Genomic DNA, 21,534 nt, shown 5'->3' on the forward strand with positions numbered 1-21,534 from the left:
AGAGCCATGTCCTTGCTGTCCAGTTATTCAAGCAACAGCAGAATCATGTGAGCCTAGGAGTTAAAGGCCACCTTAGATTACATATTAATAACTTACTTAAAATAAGTAATTTTTTTTTGTTTTTTCGAGACAGGTTTTCTCTGTAGTTTTGGAGCCTGTCCTGGAACTAGCTCTTGTAGACCAGGCTGGCCTCGAACTCACAGAGATCCACCTGCCTCTGCCTCCCGAGTGCTGGGATTAAAGGTGTGCGCCACCATCACCCGGCCTAAAATAAGTAATTTTAAAGGAAAAAATAAATGCAAGATCAAAAAACATTATGGGCTGGAGAGATGGTTCACTTGGTAAATTGCTTGCCATGCCAGAATGAACTAACCTCTAGGGTTAGACTAAGGTTAGGATTAGAGTTAGAGATTGGGGTTAAGGTTAGATCTTCATTTGATCGTCAGAATTCATGTTTTGTTTGTTTGTTTTAAAATAAAAGGCAGGCATGGCACACATTTGTGGTCCCAGTGCTGAGGAGATGGAGACAGGTAGACAGACCCCTGGGGCTCACTAGACAGCTACCATAGCCCATTTGGCTAGTGAGAGGCCCTGTTGAGAAGCAGGTGAGGAAGATCCCAGTGCTGACCTTAGCCTCCACATACACACACACAGATACACAGAAAAACTTGCCTGATTGACTCCTTTGTAGGATATTTCTAGATAAGGTGCCATGTCAAAGGATGGGGAAATGTGAGGTCCAAGAGACACAGCAGTGAAAGGAACTTCAAGATGAAATTGTGAACCAGGCATAGAGACCAAACAGAACCATAGGAGAATCAGTCAGAGGAAACTACTTAAAGAAAATGCAGTTGTTAGAATAGCTGATGTGACTGGATGTGGATCTAAACACCTGGTAGAGATTTGATACAATAACAAGTTAGAAGGAATGCACTATTTTAACTCTGAATAATAAACAAGCTCACTCACTGCATTAAGTGAATGGAAGTGATACAGGCCAAAATCTCATTTCTTGTATAAAATCAATACACAGTTCTGAAACAGAAAAATGGAGAGGAATGTGGGCTAGTGCTCTGAAAATACAAGATAAAAAGCAAAATGATTGGCCTTTGGAAATGACCAACTCTGGAATTTAAAAATAGGAGGAAGGGACTGGAGAGATGGCTCAACTGTTAAAGGCTAGGCTCACAACCAAAAATATAAAAATAGAAGGGAGAAGAGACCTTCCTTTTTTTTCCTTATATTTCTGATTGTGAATCCTACCCTTTAGTAGCTGAGCCATCTCTACACCCCTCCATTGTTTCTTCTAACAAACCTTTATAACTAGGTATTGTAGACAGAAACTGCGCATTCATTTCCCAGCCGTGTGGACACGAATAATCACACAGAAACTATATTAATAACAACACTGTTTGGCCAATAGTTTATGAATATTTCTAGCTAACTCTTACATCTTAAATTAGCCCATTTCTATTAATCTATAAATCACCACAAGGCTGTGGCTTGGTTCTGGCTGGTGGCTGGCATCTTTCTCCTTCGACAGCTACATGGCATCTCCCTGACTCCACCTACTTTCTATATCTCTATTTAGATTTGCCACCAGGCTTTACTCTACTAAGCCATTGGCCGAAACAGTTTCTTTGATAATCAATGGTAATAAAAACATATTCATAGCATACAGAGGGGAACCCCACATCAAGGTATATTTGTAACAAACATGTAAATTTACTTTTAAAACATGCACTAGTACTTGAATAAATAAAGAACCTCTATTAGGTCCATGTTAATTTTCTTCTTTTACCTTCTAGCATTGAGTATTGGTTCCGCTGCATGGATGTGGATGGAGACGGTATACTTTCCATGTATGAGCTGGAGTACTTCTACGAAGAGCAGTGCGAACGAATGGAAGCCATGGGCATTGAGCCTTTGCCATTCCATGATCTGTTGTGCCAGATGCTTGACTTGGTGAAGCCAGCTAGTGATGGTAAGACTGAATGAACAACACTTTGCTCTGTTCATCCTTTAACAAAATGGAACACAGAGTTCTGTATTATCCTTGATGTATTTAGCTTTCCAGAGTTGCCCTTACTGGCTTCCCAAGTAAAGAATTTAAAGTTTCTCTCTCCTTGACTTTAAGTATCAAATCCAGTATTTAAGAATTAGAACTTTCTAATACAGGCAGTGGTGGCACATACCTTTAATCTCAGTACTCAGGAGGCAGAGGCAGGCTGATCACTGAATTCGAGGACAGCCTGGTCTACAGAGTTGAGGTTCAGGACAGCCAAGGCTAGATAGTGAAACCCTATCTCAAAAAAAAAAATGGGGGTGGGTGGGGAGGAGAAGGAAGGAAGGAAAGAAAAGAAAAAAGAAAAATAGTATTTTCCATACAGAGGGGAAGCGCTGTGACTTGGAGTATGGATGTGAAGAGACTGTGGGGAGAAGGGGCATCATGTCACAGTGTTGACGGTTGCACACCACCATGAGTGTGCTTAAAAGTCACTGGTGTATACAAGTTAAAAATGACTCACCTTGATTTTTTTAATGTGATTTTTAATAAATGAACATACCCATGTACTTTTCAACATCAGTGAGGTTTTTATGGTTTTTTTGTTTGTCAAAAGAGCTGTCAGTAAAATGTACAGGGCATATTGTTTTTCCAAAGGCAAAATAACTCTACGAGACCTGAAGAGGTGCAGAATGGCTCATATCTTCTATGACACTTTCTTTAACCTGGAGAAATACTTGGACCATGAACAAAGAGATCCTTTTGCAGTCCAGAAGGTAATAGTATACACTGAAATTGAACTTTCAGAGCTTGAATACCAAAGGCTGTATGCTGTGTATTAAATACTCTGTGCATGTAGGGATCTCTGTACTTAAAAAGATAACATCTAAAATGTTTCCTCAAAGAGATAATAAATTCTGTAAAACAGAAGGAGGGGAAGGGGAAAAGGGATGGAGAGAGAGAAAGAATATAAACAAAAGAATGAGAATTAATATAAAGATCTAAGAGCTGGGAGACAGATGGGCATCTGTGAGTTCAAGCCCAGCATGATCTACCTAGCAAGTTCCAGGATGGCCAGAGCTACACAGAGAGACCTTGTCTCAAAGTAAATTCACAAATAAATACTACAAGCACATCTCACCCACAACCGATAAGCACGTCAGGTAATTTCTAACTCTAAGTCCTTGCTATCTATTAGATTATATTGCTGCATGTAATTGCGTTCACATTAGAAAGATGTCCCAAACAGTAGTTTTGAAAAATTACATCAGTAACACATCTTAACAAGCTATACTGACCTTGATTTAATTGTGCTGTGCACTTTGAAGATAGTGTGGTAAATAGCTTTACCCTTCTAAGTGACACCAGAACTTCTCCGTAATAGACAACTTCAAATAATTTAATACCTTTTCAAGTACTAATGATTCCTGTGTGAAGCTATCCATTTTAAATCTTGTTCTGCATGAGAATAGAGACAAGTTCCTTTGCCATGAGCAAACATCTGTTAGACCATCAGTAAACCCTGAGAGGAAGGAGACAATAAACTCCATAAAGGTCCTCTGACCTCCACACATGCACCATGACACACACACCTACTCAGGTAATAGACACACACACACAATAACCACAAATGGATTTTTTTTTTTTTTAAGAATCATGAAGTTGAGGAGATGGCTTAGAGTTACCCTGCTGCTCTTGCAGAGGACCCTGTGGCAACTCACAACTGTCTTAACTTCAGCTTCAGAGGATCCAGTACCCCCTTCTTACCTTTACAGACACTGCATACACATGGTGCACATATGTACATGCAGGCAAAACAGTTATTTTTTTTTAAGATAGAGAATCATGACCAAAATAATGTAAGCTTCTTAGTACACATAATTTTGTAATTTCAGGTGCAGATCACTGTGGGAGTGTTACCTTAGCCCCTCTTTTAATATGTTGGAACACTTTCAGATGGGTTTTTCAGCAATACACATTTATGATGCCCTACATCCAATTTTTGTCTTTATTCTAATTTCCTCCTTTAAATCAGGATGTTGAAAATGATGGCCCTGAGCCCTCCGACTGGGACAGATTTGCAGCTGAGGAGTATGAGGCTCTTGTCACAGAGGAGTCCGCCCAGGTGCAGCTCCAGGAAGGGTGAGTGCATCTCCTGATGGTTAAGGACTTTAACTGCCCATGCAGAATACTAAAACTGCCTCAAAAATCCTTCTGTAGTTTTTCCACTTTTGACTAACATAAAAGAAATATATCTGGTTTAGCTAGCTATCTTAACTTGGATGAACACACTCCTGCAGTTTTCTCTTGCATTCCTCACTGATTTCCTGGTGTCCCTTTTCCTTTAATAAGTCACACCTTCCATGGAATCCAAGATCACTGAACACAACTCTGTTAACAGTCAGTTTGGTTAAAAGGGGGCTATAGAACTGAACCTCCCCTAAATAATAAATGAACCATGTGTTAAATGAACCTTTATCAGAAATAGTCAAAGGAAAATTCCATACATGGATCATGCTAAGAGAAAAGCTGTCCAAAAATTTGGAACATTTTATCAGTTGTAACATTTTCTGGTTTTTCCATTATTTTCTATGACTTCAGAAATTCTAATTTTTCCTTGTCTTTGTTTGGAATACAGGCATGCTATACTACATCTAATGAACTCAGGTCTGCATAGTTGCAGGGAAAATGCCATCTTCTCAGTTTTTACAGTTTTCTAATATTCTACTGTATAGTTGGACCATTACTTTACAGTCGTCTATTGATGTTTTACTTTTAACATTCCACTGTTACAGATTATAGTGTTTGACAAATCATCCAATATAAATGTTGTTTAATATATAAGATGAATTCCTAGAACATACCAAGCAGATAAACATATCCAAACTAGGTTGTAGAGAGTCTACAAAGACATAAAAGGGTTTTATAAGAACCAAGCAATGATGGGTGCAGAGCCTCATGCTGAGCAGCAGTGGGGCAGCATTTCCGTGTCGTGGCCTAAAGGGACAAGGACATGAAACACCAGAGCCAAAAAAAGTAGCTGTGTGGAAAGGGAACCTGAGAAGATTTAGAATTTTGCAATCCTAGGCAACTCACCTGAAAGCAAGCTACTAGAAGCACACATCCAGCCCTCTTCATACCCTCAGCAGCCTGGTGATGACACATTTTGACCTCCAGAAGACCAGGGAGTGCCCTGATGTAGCCTATCAGGTTAGCTTCCTGGAGCACAGAAAGGAAGGGTACACAGGAAATGTCCAGTCCAGGAGGTGATGTGAACTAGTCCTCCAGAGTGGCACCATTTCCTATCTTTCCATGATTCCCTTTGGGGGGACAGGGAGGCAGAGGTTGACTTTGAATTTGTTGATCATCCTTGAACCTCTTCAATACTGGAGACCCTGTACCTAGCCCATGGTGTCTTCAGTATCTTTTTTGAAGGTGTAGAGTATACCATCACCAACACCCATTTTTAAATATGTAGATTATTTTTCTTTCTTTAGTCATAAAACTAAGGTTTCATATTTGAAGTTCTTTTGTAATAAAAATGTCCCAAGTGGGGTAGGGTCAGAAGCCAAATATATCCAGGGAATATTAATAATAACTGATTGCAGTTGTGCCTTATGAATTTACTGGGATGCAACAATGGTCAAAAGTCTGATTTGCCTCTTCTGTAGGGTAGTTTTGTTTACTTGTTTCTCCACCTTTTAAAATTACAAGTTAGGTAATAACATGGCTGAGCAGTTAAGAGCACTTGCTGCTCTTACAGAAGACCTGGGTTACATCCCCACCACCAACATGGTTGCTCACCACAGTGTGTAGCTCCAGTTTCAGGGACCCAATGCCCTCTTCTAGCCTCCCAAAGGCTCCAAACACACATAGCACACAGACAAATACAAAGATAAAACACCATACACACAAAATAATAAAATAAAAATTTTAATTAAAAAATACAAATCATAACATGGGGGATGACACCCTTGCCTCCAATTGCCTTACAATAATGGAAAAAATAACAAATAATAAGAATTCAATCAATTTAAATACAAAAAAATAAAATAAACCTAACCAAATAGAATAGTGGTTCTCAACCCCCTTTGAGGGGGTCAAACACCCCTTTATAGAGGTCTCCTAAAACATCAAAAAACAGATATTTACATTATGATTCATAACAGTAGCAAAATTACAACTATTAAGTAACGAAAATGATTTTATGGTTGGGGTCAGCACAACATGAGGAACTCTCCTAAAGAGTGCAGCATGAGAAAGGTTGAGAACCACTGAACTAGAGAACTATAAAAGAGAATACAATCTGCTGGGAAATACATGTAAGAAAAATAATTTTTGTGTAAATATTAACAGTAACAATTCAAAGGAGACACAGAAGAAAATACGTGTTTAATTAGCAAGTCTCAGCAGATACCCTAAAAAGCTACTAAGTCAAGCTAGAGGGAGAGTTAGATGTTAATTAAAATAAATACCTAGAACAGTGAAGCCAAATTCAAAACATTTTTATTCAGTCACAAAGCATACACACAAAAGCACAGACCATGTCGTATACACTAATGATAAACTAAACAAGGCAAATGTTTTTAGATCAATAAATGTAAAATGGGTAAAGTTTCTTCTTAAAATGATTCAGTTATAGAATAATGACCACCACCAAAAACAACAGTATTTTAGGGGGCTAGAGAGATGGCTCAGTGGTTAAGAGCATTGCCTGCTCTTCCAAAGGTCCTGAGTTCAATTCCCAGCAACCACATGGTGGCTCACAACCATCTGCAATGAGGTCTAGTGCCCTCTTCTGACCTTCAGGCATACACGCAGAAAGAATATTGTATACATAATAAATAAATAAATATTAAAAAAAACAACAGTATTTTAGTAATAATATAAAAACCCTTTTAAAAAGCTGTCTTGATATTACAAAGCTTAAGAGGCAAAAATAAAAATCAAAGGTGGGGATTGAAACCTATTATTTATAAACATAGTAAAGTAGTTCCTAATTCCTATTCCTAAACTTAAAATCTTTGTGAGCTTTGCCCATAAAGTATTCACAGAATATATATTAGGACATAAAGCATCCAAAAAATAGCAATACAAACTACCTTCTGATTAAAAGAAGGGGGTCTGGCTGTATGCTGCAATTTTCAGCTTCCACACCATGTAAATAAGAGTTACAGATGGTACGGATGGTAGTAGCTCATGCCTGTGACCCTAGCATCCAAGAGAGCTAGATCATGAGTTGGGGACAGACTCTGGCAATGGAGGATGATAATTAAAAAAAAAATCAGAAGCCAACCTAAAATAAGAAAGCTTTAGGAAGAAGAGAGAAAAGGATGAGAGCAAAGGAGCCAACAACTGAGGCTTTGTAACAGAATACACAAGGGCAATAGTTACAGATGGTCAGAGCAGCATTTAGTGATCCCTACCTGAATTTGACTAAAACCTAGAACAAGGAAGACACCAGAAGTCGCATTCACATAGGTCCAGCTCTGTATACCCCATCCTGTCCCTAAAAAAAAGACAAAAGCAAAGAATATGGGAACTTAGAGAAGACAGAAGAGCCACTGAAAGACACTTAGCAGCACAGCAGGCCAAACCATCTTCACAACGCTTTTTGATGAAAACACCAGCGATCCCACTTGCCCCTTCCTAAACTACCAGTAAAACAGAGGCAGCAGTCTGTTCCCAGCTACAAAGACAAATGAACAAATGCCAGACAGTTGAGAAATACCGATACAATCCAAATGGAAGAAGTCAATTCAGAAATAAGAACAAGAAATCAAAATGAGTGCTCAGAGGAATGGCAAATGTGCTCCTAAAGCCTACAGCTAATGTTTTAGAAATGGGGATGTAATTGTAAGGGTTTGTACACTGTGGTACGCATTTGGAGATCAAAGGTCCACTCTCAGACATAGATTCTTGCCACTTGTGGATCTGGGGATCCAACGTAGGTAGAGAGACTTGCAAGTAGGCTCTTTTCCCACTGAGCCACCTCACAGCCCAAGGAAGAATGTTTTAATGAAAGCTGCAGCATGGTGCCAAGTGGAATGGACACATTGGAAATATTGTTATTTTGCTGAAATGCTGGGCATTTTAAACACCTCTAGAAAACAACAGGAATATTTTCTAGAACTTTAGCTATTGAAGCAACAAAAAGATGCATGGAAGCAGGAATTAGCATTTTTTTCTACCCCAGTTACAAATATTTCATATCTTATGGGTTCTGTTACAGTGTGCAGATAATAATATGAGCAAATGTTTGCCACTGTATTCCAGTAGAACTTTAAAAATAAACTAGAAGGTACTCATTGCATAGTGGTTCACATCGCAAACTATCCCTGTGATTTTTCTTTGAAATTTAAAAAGGTAAACGTGTTCTTAGCTCAGTTGTACCAAAACAGGCGTGAAGATAGATCTGGCTCATCATATAGTTTGCCAATCCCTCCATGAGAGTGAATTCACTGTACAAAGAAATAAAGAACTGAAAAATCTTCAGTAAGAACAATAATTACCCACAAAGGAATGCAGAAAGAAATTAAACAACACTGTCTACTTACTATCTGACAGACCAGCTTCAGGAAGGAGAAGTCTGTTCTGGCTCCATCCATCATGGGGGCAGAAACTAGAGGCAGTTGTTACTGAATCCCTGGTCAGGAAGCAGAGATAAATGCTGCTGCTCAACTCCTTTCTTCCTTGTATTCAGCCCATGCAGTGGTGACACCACATTTAGGACTGCTCTCCCTACCTCAATTAGCCTAATGTTAAAAACTCCCCTCACAGGCATGCCTAGAGATGTGTCACTTCAAATTGGCAGTCAAACTTAACATCATAAATATCATTCAAGTACTACTATGAAAACAACTTTAGGGACTAGAGAGAAGGCCCAGTGGTTAAGAACACTAGCTGTTCTTTCAGAGAACCCCAATTCAGTTCCCAGCACCCACATAGCAGCTTACAATTGTGTGTAGTTCCAGGGGATCCAATGTGCTTTTCTGTCCTCCAAGGGTGCACACAGTGGTGCACTTATATGTAAGCAAGACATTCATATAAATCTTTTTTAAAAAGAAAACTTCAGGGCTGGAGAGATGGCTCAGCGGTTAAGAGCACTGCCTACTGTGAGTTCAATTCCCAGCAACCATATGGTGGCTCACGACCATCTGTAGTAAGATCTGGTGTCCTCTTCTGGCCTGCAGAACACTGTATACATAATGAGTAAATAAATATTTAAAAAAAAACTTCGCACAGAATTCCACTATTAAGAATGTGAGGTAAGCCGGGCGGTGGTGGCGCACGCCTTTAATCCCAGCACTTGGGAGGCAGAGGCAGGCGGATCTCTGTGAGTTCGAGGCCAGCCTGGTCTACAAGAGCTAGTTCCAGGACAGGAACCAAAAGCTACAGAGAAACCCTGTCTCGAAAAAAAAAAAAAAAAAGAATGTGAGGTAAGAATGACAGCGCATTTCTGGAATTTCAGAGATAAAAAGTGCTGCTCCTCAAAGAGCGTTTCTAAAAGAAATGCCAGGTGGTACTCATCATGAAAGTCAGGGGCCTTCACATAGGAGCCAGTGAGATGCTCTGAGCTACTGTAGGGTGCGGGTGCAGTTCAGTGCTAGAGCAAGCACTTAACATGTACACAGCCCTAAACTTAGTCCCCAGAAACCTTCTCACCCCACACAAAGGCAATGAAATATTTCAGTTACTTTCTGTTGCTGTGATAGAACACCATGACCAAAACCAACCTATAGAGGAGAAAGGAGTTTATTTTTTCTTATGGTTCCAAAGGTCCATCGTGGCAGGGAAGCATGAGGTCCAAGAGTTCAACATATGAGCTTATGAGAGACAGTTTTTATTTGTTATACACATAAAATAGTCTGTTAACTCCCAGAAAATAAAAGGAGGAACTACAATAGTTGTAACTCAGATGATCTCTCTCTCTCAAAAAAAAAAAATCACTGTAGGAGCTCAGTGATTGAGAGTGCATACTGCTCCTGCATAAACTGGAACTCAGTTCAAAGCATCATGTCATGCAGTTGTGGCTTGCCTGAAACTGGCTGTGTAGGCCAGGCTGACCTTGAACTCAGAGATCTACCTGCTTCTGCTCTTCCAGTGCTGGTATAAAAGGTGTGCACCACCAAGTACTGCTTACATCTTTTTTAAAAGATTTATTTATATGTGTGCATCTGTGTGTTTTTCTTTGTGTGAGTACCCAGAGAGACCAGAAAGTACTGGTGTTAGATTCCTTAGAGTTGAAGTTAACAGGCATATTGAGCCACCCAGTGCAGGTGCTGGGATCCAAACTCTAGCCCTAAATAAAGCAGTAAGTATTCTTAACCTCTGAGCCATCTCTCTAGCCCCTTTTTAATACTCCTCCAATCCTATTTTTGTAATCTCCTTTAAAGAAAAGGAAAAAATGGGTAGCAGGTCTGAATACATAGTATGTTTGATTAAGCACAAGAGAAACTTATTATCAGTTAAAGATAAAATATAATTGGATCAAGCAAAAAAGAATTTCAAGTTGTGGTAGCACTAGGAAAAGTGCCAGTGTGCATGAAGAGAAGGAGGCAGGGGATGCAGGCTAAGGGTCAAGGGAGGAGATGCAGTCACCAGCTGCTGTGAAATTCAACCAGTACATATGAGACGCTCTCATCACGAACCCCTCTTCTCATGTGGTGGGAGATAAGGCTTATAGAGAACACATGTGGGTGCTGAAGTCTCTGGGGAGGAGAAGACAGCAGCCACAGCCTGTACAGGAGTGCTAGAATGTCAGTGAGGACGGGGAAGGCCTGTTCTACACCTTACCAGCTACAGCCCAGGGCTTCACCTCATGAAGTACAGATGTCAGGATGAATAAATGTCACACAGAAATTGTCAGATTCTTATCAGAAAAAGGAAGAATGTTTGAGGCTTAGGAACCACTGAGAGCTGGCCAAGTCACCAGCTGGGCGGGTTACCTGACTCCTCCAGCTCAGTTTCAGAAGATCCCGGTAACTACCTTCCAGAGTCACTGTGAGGCTCAGAGATGGTACGGGCAAACAGTTGGCATCCAGCTACAGGGAATGGTAGCTATGACTATTCTGGGTAGAATTGGAGTCTGTAACATTACACACATGAAAATTTGGAGTTAGGCAATACTAAATTCAAATCTTTGTTCCACCGCTTACTAGTGTGATCCTGGGTCTCCAAGCCTCAGTATCCCCTCCACAACGAAACCCCTGCTACACCAAGGTATTTTAAGATTTAAAGAACAATATGTATATAACTAAATAAAGTCTTTCGGCCTGTTGTTTGTAATAAAAAGCGGTGGCTATTCTACAGCTTCTGTGACCATGGCCACACTTACTCAACCTCTACCAAAGGAGAGTTTTGTCAGCCGTAATCAGCAATCCCAGAGCACAGGGTGGCACCTCTGACACATTAAATACGTGCGATGGTGTATGTAATATTTCCAACAGAACCTGGCATATGATGAAACAGACGGACCTACTTGCTTATCTTAGCACTAGATTGTGGGCTTCTCAAAAGCAGAGAACCTTGTTTCAATCTTGCATGTAACCCCAGCCCAGAACACAGCCTTCCAAAAGGCACTCCAAATTCTTCCCCATTTCAGTCATAGGTTGCCTTTGTATCATGCTCTACCTCCGGCTTCAGTCAGCAGCCAGTAGGGACCCGGGCCTAAGGCTGCACACATGCAGATAAGCATGGCCTGAGGACAGATGCTCAGAACTGAGGACAGCATGGAAATCCAACCATAGTGACCCACAGAGACCACGGTCCACCTGCACAAATGCAGAATGAGGAAAGCAGGCTACACAACTATTTATAGTTAGCATTCTTGCATTCTCTACAACAAAATAAATTAGGATCCCAGCACCCACACAATAAGACAAATGTTCCCAAAAATGCCTGTAACCCCAGCTCCGAACTGGGTTGCTAGCTTTTAGCCAAGGTGAGAAAACTGAGCCCCAGTTTCTGAGAGACTGTCTCACAGAAAGAAGTAGAAAGTAATAGAAGAGGACACTAACAGCCTTTTCTAGTTTTCGCATACACAGGCATAGGCGCTCATAAACACGCACATACACCCAGAGAGCTACACATCCAAATTAAATATTGGGGAAGGGCAGCAAGATGAATCAGCTGGTAAAGGTGCTTGTTAAATCTACAGACCTTATTTGATCCCCCAAACCTACATAAAGGTGAAGAGAACCAACTTCACTAAGCTGTCCTCTGGCCTCCACACGTGACTTCACACACACACATACCCATCATGCACACACAATAAATAATTTTTTTTTTTTGGTTTTTCGAGACAGGGTTTCTCTGTGGTTTTGGAGCCTGTCCTGGAACTAGCTCTTGTAGACCAGGCTGGTCTTGAACTCACAGAGATCCGCCTGCCTCTGCCTCCCAAGTGCTGAGATTAAAAGCTTGCGCCACCACCGCCCGGCTGTACACACAATAAATAATTTTAAAAACACCTTTGGGCCAGGAGGTGATGGCACACGCCTTTAATACAAGCACTCAGGAGGCCAGCCTGGTCTACAGAGTGAGTTCCAGGACAGGCTCCAAAGCTACATAGAGAAACCCTGTCTCAAAAAAACAAAAACAGAAGAAAAAAAGAAAAAGGAAAACCAAAAACACTTCTGGTCAAGCAATCCAGAAAGAACTATTTATGTTTCAGTATACTTAAGTAGCAATGTTACTAGCATTCAAAAACAGGGCTTTACTGCTTCGGAGTATTCCTTAACACAGTAACTTGTCCATTTAGGTCTGCTCTATCCAGACATAGTTGCACACACCTGTAATCCTAAAACTTGGGCATTTGAGGCAGTCAGCCTGGACTATATAAGGAGACCTTATCTTTAAAAACAAAACAGTGTATTTTGTTTTAGATTTAAAGGGCTGGAAGGGTGGCTCAGCACTTGCTGCTCCTGCAGAGGACCCAGATTTGGTTGCCAGCATCTACTTGGACAGCTCACAACCATCTATAACTCCAGTTCCAGGAATCTTTTGGCCTCTGTGGGTACTGGGCACACATAACATGCAGGCAAAGCACACATAAAATAATCTTTATTAAGTTTTCTGTTATCTTGTTTTTTTTGTTGTTGTTGGGGGTTTTTTATGGGTTCTTTTTGTTATTGTTTGAGGGAGGAGGGTTGTTTTGTTTTTCAAGACAGGTTGTCTCTGTGTATCCCTGGCTGTCCTGGAACTTGCTATGTAGACCAAGCTGGCCCAACTGCCTATGCTTTCCAAGTGCTGGGATAAAAAGTGTGTGCCACCACCTCCCAGCTTTATTAAAAGTTCATAATTAAGACGGATCAACCTTCTGAGGCAGAAAGGTAGGTTAGTCGACATTAGGAACTTTCATTGCATTTGTGTGTATGTAGGTGGGCATGTGCATGTCATGATACACATGTGGAGGTCAGAGGCCAGCCTATGAGTTAGTTGCCTCCTACTCTGTGTCATAGGAATGGAACTCAGGTTGGCAGCAAGCACCTCTATCTGCTGAATCATCTCACAGGCCTACATCAGGAAACTTGGCTCAAGTTGGAACAAAAGATTTTCAAAAGAAACTAGATAAAGCTCCATGAATTAAATGTCCAATTTTCAAAATATTTCATTTAATTGAATTTCAATAAAGGTTCAAGGTATGTTTTTAATTTAAAATACAAGATCAAACCCATTAACATTCAGTATGGAGAGAGGAGCTCTGCTTGATTGATGATTGATAGCTTTTTTTCTTTTGCTTTTTTTGTTTTGTTTTTTTGGAGACAGGGTTTCTCTGTAGCTTTGGGGCCTGTTCCGGAACTAGCTCTTGTAGACCAGGCTGGCCTCAAACTAACAGAGATCTGCCTGCTTCTGCCTCCCGGGTGCTGGGATTAAAGGCATGTGCCACTACCGCCCAGCTTGATTGGTGGCTTTTAAGTTAGAGGCATTAAGGGCATGCCTTCTGGTTGACCATGCTCCACCAGGTGGCTCCACACCCATGAGTATAAGGGTAACACAGATTGATTCAAAAAAAAAAAAAAGCTGGAGCGATGGCTCAGCCATTATAGGCTAACATAGAGAGACAGAGACAGAAAGTGTGTGTGTGAACATGGAATGAATGGCATGGAATTAGGAGGTGGGATGGATATGAAAGGAGTTGTGGGAGAATTGGGGCTAAGTATGATCAAAATACGTTGTATGCATATATGAAACTCTCAAAGAATGAAAATATATCAAAAAATAAATAAGCTAAACGTGATGGCACACCTCTTTAATTCCATCACTCTAGAGGATTATGCAGGTGAAGCTCTTGTGAGTCCAAGGCCAGCCCGGTCTACATGACTTTCAGGCTAGCCAGAGCTACATGGCAGGAACCTGTCTCAACAAAGGGGAGGTAGGGTGGGGAGCTAGGGCAGTTGGTAGAGTGCTTGTTTTCACGCACAAAGCTCCCCAGGTTCTAGCCACAGTATTATTGCGTAAACTGGGTGTAGTAGCGCCTGCCTGCCATCCCAGTACTTAGAAGACAGAGGATAAAAGTAGGATCCTGAGTGAGTTTAAAGCTACATGGGCTACATGAGAGACCCTGTCTCAAGAAAGTAAACCTGTAATTCATACTTCTACTTCTGGATTATAAAAGGTTCCACAGTAAAGAACTAGTGGACATTTTAGTCCATACTTGTACCCGCCATGTTTAAGATTTCCCACAGCAAGCCCTGAGTGAAATAGTCTAGCCTTATATTCTATAATCAGAATTTCAGAAATTTGGCTCAAACCACAACTCCTAGTTAACACCTGAAACTACATACACTCCTTTGTATGTGCCAGCACCATCTCTGCTCACTCTAGGTAGTGATTCCATCCCAGGAATTTGCAAAACCAGCATAATACTTCTGCCCCAAAACTTTCTTTTGAGAGGGAAATCTTATTTAGGAAGGCTAGTTTCTAAAATCAGGGGTGTTACTAGAAGCATTGAACTTTATCTGTCTTCATACTTTTGTACTAACAATATCCCTAAAAAGCTCTTTATACTTGTTTCTAGTGAATACTGAACTCTTGAGTACTCCGGCCAGCTTTTATCCTGACTCCACTGCTCATTCAAAAATGGCTTAACGAGGGGAGAGGCAGGGAGGGGAGCAGAGAAAAATGTAGAGCTCAATAAAAATCAATAATAATAATAATAATAATAATAAAAGAACTAGGGGGCTGGAGAGATGGCTCAGCCGTTAAGAGCATTGCCTGCTCTTCCAAAGGTCCTGAGTTCAATCCCAGCAACCACATGGTGGCTCACAACCATCTGTAATGAGGTCTGGTGCCCTCTTCTGGCCTGCAGGCATACACACAGACAGAATATTGTATACATATAGCGGACAATGAGGACTACTGAGAACCCAAGAACAATGGCAATGGGTTTTTGATCCTACTGCACGTACTGGCTTTGTGGGAGCCTAGGCAGTTTGGATGTTCACCTTACTAGACCTGGATGGAGGTGGGTGGTCCTTGGACTTCCCGCAGGGCAGGGAACCCTGATAACTCTTTGGGCTGCTGAGGGAGGGAGACTTGATTGGGGGAAGGGGAGGGAAGTGGGAGGCGGTGGCGGGGAAGAGACAGAAAACTTTAATAAATAAATTAATTGAAAATAAATATTTTTTAAAAAAGAACTAAAAAAATGGCTTAATGATAACACCTCATAAAGTAAATGGTTTGGTTTTGGTTCTGTCCAAGACAGGGTTACTCTGTGAAACAGCCCTGGCTGTCCTGGCTTGACCACCTGCCTCTGCCTCCTGAGAACTGGGATTAAAGATGAACACTACCACACCTGGCTAAGTAACAGTTTTTGTTTTTTTTTTTTAAATCAAGACAGGGTCTCACTATGTAGCCCTGGCTGGCCTGGACATCACTGTATAGATCAGGCTGGTCTCCAAATCCACCTGCCTCTGCTCTTTTTAAGTTTTGGATCAGACACTGACTCTCTCTGATCACAGATAGGTGCCTGTGGAGTCCAAAGCCCAAAGGTATCAGATCTTCTGTAGGTGGAGTTATAGGTGGCCAGGAGCCACCAAAATGGTTCTGGGAACCAAAGTCAGGTCCTCTGCAGGAGTAGTAAAACCTATAACCAATGAGCTGCCTCTGAAGCCTGGAGAATCTTTTCGGTGATCTCAGATAAACAAAATGACACAATCTACAAAAAGGAAACTGAAAGACACAGTGGCATAAACCCAAGGCTGTAACTCATCCCAAACATGATATCTGGACATAGTAGCAGCAAAGGGTCCATGCAGAAGTGAGACCAGAGAAGTCAGTCACTAGAAAACATTATTCAAACAAGAAAGCAGGGGCCTTGAACCAGTCACTAGCAGGAAAACAACTATGTCCTTAGGTATAGTGTGCTGAGCAACTGGCTGAATTCAAAAAGGGGAGGAAGGAAAAGGACATAATTGAGATATTGGGATTCTGACTTGGTGTGGTACTTGGCTCACTGTTGACAGGGAGAAACAGATCAGCAGGAAAGTAAGTTCAGGCTTAAGTATGTGGTCACCCTCCAGTAGGCAGCCAGATCTATGGAGGCTCAGCAGCACAAGTGAAGTGGTGGGTAAACATGGGAAAGACCACGGTTGCCCAGAAGTTCAAACAGTTTAGTCCACAGCCTGCTTCACAGTGCTGCTGAAGAGGTAAAGAGGTAGTTCAGGCTTCAGCTGCACCAGTTTTAAGTTGGGTGATTCTATGAGATGGCTGGCTTCTTAGTTCTATCCTTGGACTGGACTAACGAGATGGATCCTCCCAGCGGTGAGTCAAAGGTGTTATCTAATGAGGTTTCCACAGCACTAACAAAAACAATTGTTACTGAACCATCCCTTTTGGTTTAGTTTTTTTCATAACCTTACCTGGCTGGCCTGGAACTCAGTGTGCCCCATACCTGGCTTGCATGGTGTTGGGGGGAAGAGGCTGGCTTTTTTCACAAATATTCTTGCCCCCAATAGGGTTTTGTGTCACAATCATACTCTAAGCTCTAGTACTTCTCTATGAAAACAAGAGCTACATTTGGTAGTTTCTGATGTATCAGATTCTGAGCACCCCTACCTGGTAGTCGGAAGCTCATGAGTCAAGAAAAGATGAGGTTTGGTAACATGTCCAAAGTCACACAGTAATCAGATACAGATTAGAATCTGAATTTAGAATCTTGGCTCCATAACCCATGTTTTAATCCTTTACCCACCAAGTGACCTCCATCAGGCCACCATAGCTCATGGAGGCTGCTTCCATTCATTCCATGACATTGTATCCTAGCATTTGGTTCAAGCTCAGCAATGTGAGTTCAACTAACTTACTGAATTGGTGTCACTTCTGACTTTAACTCTGAAAACACATCTTTTGCTCAGACCTATGCTTAAGTATTTTAGACACTAGCAGCTTGCACACAGAAAGTTAGGAACCAAGGAAAGAAAAATGTCTTCCTGTCACTTATCATTGCTAAAATTAACTTTGATACCACTCCATGCCCCATAAAGCAATACTAGTTTCATATTGCTTCCTTACCTAGTACATTCCACTGCCGTGGATGCCAAGGATGGAGAATAGTAGAACAGGAACCAATTGCAGTAACCAAGCTTGAGCATCACAAGCTAGAATCACAGGGAAGTTTTCCAAACATTTGGTAGGCTTTTTTTTTTTACCCTCTATCCTCTACTCAAAACGTTTTGGATGGGGGGGAAGGGACGTGCTAGAGGTGGCTCAGTGGTTATGTGTTCTTGTTGCCCTTGCAGGGAACCCAAGTTTAGTACCTGGCACCCACATGACAGCTCACAACCATTTGTAATCCAGTTCCAGGGGATCCAATACCCTCTTCTCCATGGGCACACATACATTACATAATGCAGGTCACACTTATACACATAAATAAATGTAAAAAAACAATTTAGGGGGCTGGATATATGGCTCAAGGATAAAACAATTCTCTAGTATGTACAAGGTCCAAATAACAAGGCTATACCAATGAAGTTAAGTATTGTTAACATAAAACGTAATGCAGTCATTGGGTGGTGCACAGCTTTCATCCCAGTACTTGGGAGGTGGAGGCAGATGGATCTCAGTGAGTTCGAGGCCAGCCTGGTCTACAAAGTGAGTTCCAGGATAGCCAGGACTGTTAAACAAAGAAACCCTGTCTCAAAATAAGGGGGGGGGGGCATAATTCAATCAATGATCACATTTTTCTAGGCTCAAATTAGTATCAGGATACTTCACTACCTTGGGGCAACCATCATTCACAGGAGATAGATATTGAATCTGGGAGTCATGGCATTTCAAAGCTTAAAGGGAACAATGAGAATTAGAATAAGAGGAAAATCCACAAGCAGACTTGAAGTCCGTAGCAGATACACTTGCACATTTAAATGTATCAACAGGGCCCAAGGAGGGAGGCTGTAATACAGCAGTCAATGATAAAGTTCCCCTCTGTAGAAATACCAGTGAAAACACTCTTAAAACTCCTAATTCTGCTTTTGACAAATCCTAACATGGACTTGAGCTTTAGGGAGCAGGTAGAGGCTTCTCCAGACTGGGACCTCCTCAGAACAGCTCACTGTGGGTAATCTGCCAGTTAGTTATATGAAAGGTGATTTTTAATCAGGCTGATCTTCCAAATCTTTGTATTGCTATATTGACGTGTATGTATCCAGATGTTTATATTTCAAGAGAAAAAAAATCAACTACATTTGCTTTGTCCTTTCAGTTCCTTTGAAGATTATGAAGCAGATGAACCGGTGTCTCCCTCTGAATTTGGAAACAAGGGTAATAAAATAGTAACGTCAAGCCTTTCAGAGAAATGTGGAAAGCTTCAGTCAGTGGATGAAGAGTAGTTGCCAACATCTACACAGGAGGATGGTGTGTAGAGATGTTCTAGTTTGCACACTGCTTTGTAAAGGCTTTGATTGCTCCAAGTGCACTAGGAACTAAAATGCTCTAAGTAATTCAGCACAGGAGACCCCTCCAGTTTGTCGCAAACCTTGTGCAGAGCTCTTCCTTGGAAGTCCTTACTGTCATCACTTTCCAAAGTCTGCAGTCTGCACTCTACACCCCTCAGTGTATAGAGGCTCTCTTGGAAACAAGTCCAAGTTCTCTGCACAAAAAAGAAGCTGCCTCGGTGATGGCCAGCTTCCCTGGGGTCCCTCAGGCTCCTACCGAACCTAGAAAACTTCACTTGCAGAAAACTTGAGTCACAAGTTCTGGAAGTTGGAAAAGGGCCTCTAAAATTGACTTTGTCCAAGTAACAAAAGCACTGTCAAACATCTCAGAGACTACTTATGTGTACTGGAGTTCAGGGACCTTTAACTTACCTGGTTTAATGTAATTTCACCATGACCTGCCAAACTGCTAGTCACTTTACAGTCTCAGGTATTTTAACCACTAGGCCCTTCCAGCTCTGCTGGCAAGCTCAGCAGCCTCTGCATCTGAGGGTCTTGTACAAAATCTCAAGAAAACTCCTTAAAGTACAGGATCTGGCACTTAAGATAACATCTGTAATTAATCTACAGATTGGTTGATGATCCATCTTCATTTCTAGCAGGCCTACTTGAAGACTTAAGGAATGTGACATACCATGGAAACTTCTCACTATACGTATTTCTTTCCCTTGAACACTAGAGTAAGCCAGAAGTGTGGAAAAGAAACTACTACACCAGATATTTCGTCCTCCTCATTGTCACCAAACTTGGAAGAAAACAATGATTCTCACCTTTTTTACTTAAGTGGTAAATCAAATATGCCACGGTGCAGCCAAATCCTACAGTGCTTATTGTTATCCTACATGCTGGGGGGGGAAATACTAAAAGTAAGATGGACAGCTCTAAAATCACTGCAACTTTTTATTATCCATGTCTGTCAAAGTCATCAACTTTCCCTACCCCTTTTTTTTGTTTTGAAAGTTGTTTAAAGAATCAGAATAACCTCCCTTTTCTCTCTATGCTGGTATAAAAGCCAAGCACTGAAATAATCAAACCTTGGATGATGGTAGGCTAAACGTGGAGGAAAAAAATTAAGAAATGTACATCAACTAAACTAGAAGTTAGCAAGCCTAGCAATCCTGCCTGTCACAAGATCCTCCATATCTCTGGTTATTTTTACCTTCATGACCACAACTAATCTCCCAGATGACCACTACAGAAACTGGTAACTATTGAAACTAATAGCTCACCCAGATAATTAAAGCCCAACAGTGACTAAATTTGGGGGAAAAAAATTTTTTTTGAAGTGTGGTGGCACATGCCTAAAACCTCATGATATTTTGGTAGTTAAGGCAGGAGAGAGAATGCACTATGTACAATAGCCTAAACACACTGATAAATTTTGTTTACTATAATGCTAACACTCAGAGGAGACTGAGGCAAGGAGGATTGACAGCTCAAAGTTTGAGGCCATCCTAGGCTACAGTGAAATCCTGTCTTATAAAGTTATGTGATTTTATCGCCAGTCCCATTCAATCTTTAGCAGGAAAGGAAAACAACTATTTTTAATTTCAGATAAAAATGATAATGCTTGTGTTTTTTAAGGCAATGTAAAGGATTTTGTTAGCTATATGTTCTAAACTATTTGAGACTCACCAAAAAGCACAATATAAAATTCAATTTTATAATATCCCTTAACAGCTGTGAGCATAGGGCTGAGCTAGCTCTCACTAGCTGCACTGAAATGTAACTTGTACTTATCTGTGATGCTGGGAATCAAAACCTAGAACTACCACATGCTAAGAAGACACTCTGCCTTCAGCCTCCTACCTTCTTTCTCCCTTACTGCAACTCTTCTTTCTACTTCCACCAGAGCCATCAACACCACACAATTCAAGACGCATTATTTAATATGGGTTACTTACATGAATTATACTTTCAGGAATTACCTTATTACCAAACTGGAAGTATCAAGTTGTGAGAAAACCCGAGACCTTGGAAGAGATAAATTATCATCCAAATCACTGGTTCTCAACCTTCCTATTGCTGCGACTTTCCCTTATGTTGTGGTGACCCCCAACCATAAAGTTATTTTTGTTGCTTCTTCACAACTGTAATTTTTCTATTATGAATCATAATATAAATATCTGATATGTAGGATACCTGATATGTGACCCTCCCCAAGGGGTTGTGACCCACAGATTAATAAAAGGAGGGTGGTTTCATAGCATAATTACCAAGATAATAAAACTAATAAAATTCTGTATAGTTCCCTGTATCTTGTTACTATATTGTTCAAAATGTTAAAGAAAAAAATACCAAAATTCTAATTCAGCTATTATTTGCTCAGCTTTGAAAGTGTTTGACTAGAGATGGTGCATGACTTGTTTTCCCCTTTTCACCAAACAAAATAAATCTGTCAAATGTATGAACTGTGTTCACTACACATTTTTGGTTTTAGATACAATTCATTTTTATGCCTGTAAGCGAAGTTGAATTTTTGCAAGAATAACTCTCTGAAGCTTTGGGAATACTATTTAAAAAAAGTCTTGAGTACTATCTCACTGAGAAGCATTCTCCTCTGAGATAAAAGGGTTCTCCAGGACCAAACAG

General features: G+C 40.8%; 1 protein-coding gene across 6 annotated transcripts in view; it reads left to right on the forward strand.

Annotated features, from left to right (window-relative positions):
- Ppp2r3a (protein phosphatase 2 regulatory subunit B''alpha) overlaps window positions 1–21,534 on the forward strand; it is a 153,214-nt gene that overhangs the window by 120,422 nt on the left and 11,258 nt on the right. For 2 of the 6 annotated variants that reach the window (XM_041677107.1, XM_041677111.1), the window contains 4 exons: window positions 1,809–1,984; window positions 2,663–2,781; window positions 4,041–4,147; window positions 18,711–21,349. In XM_041677107.1, coding sequence (XP_041533041.1) covers window positions 1,809–1,984; window positions 2,663–2,781; window positions 4,041–4,147; window positions 18,711–18,837 — 529 coding nt within the window. In that variant the 3' untranslated portion in view covers window positions 18,838–21,349. Of the gene's footprint in view, window positions 1–1,808; window positions 1,985–2,662; window positions 2,782–4,040; window positions 4,148–18,710; window positions 21,350–21,534 lie in introns of those variants that run through there. The other 4 variants (XM_041677108.1, XM_041677110.1, XM_041677106.1 and 1 more) reach the window with 4 other exon arrangements.

The sequence above is a fragment of the Microtus oregoni genome, unplaced genomic scaffold (assembly GCF_018167655.1).
Source record: "Microtus oregoni isolate MIOR12 unplaced genomic scaffold, Mior012 000028F_ref0000031, whole genome shotgun sequence".
Taxonomy (NCBI): Eukaryota; Metazoa; Chordata; class Mammalia; order Rodentia; family Cricetidae; genus Microtus; species Microtus oregoni.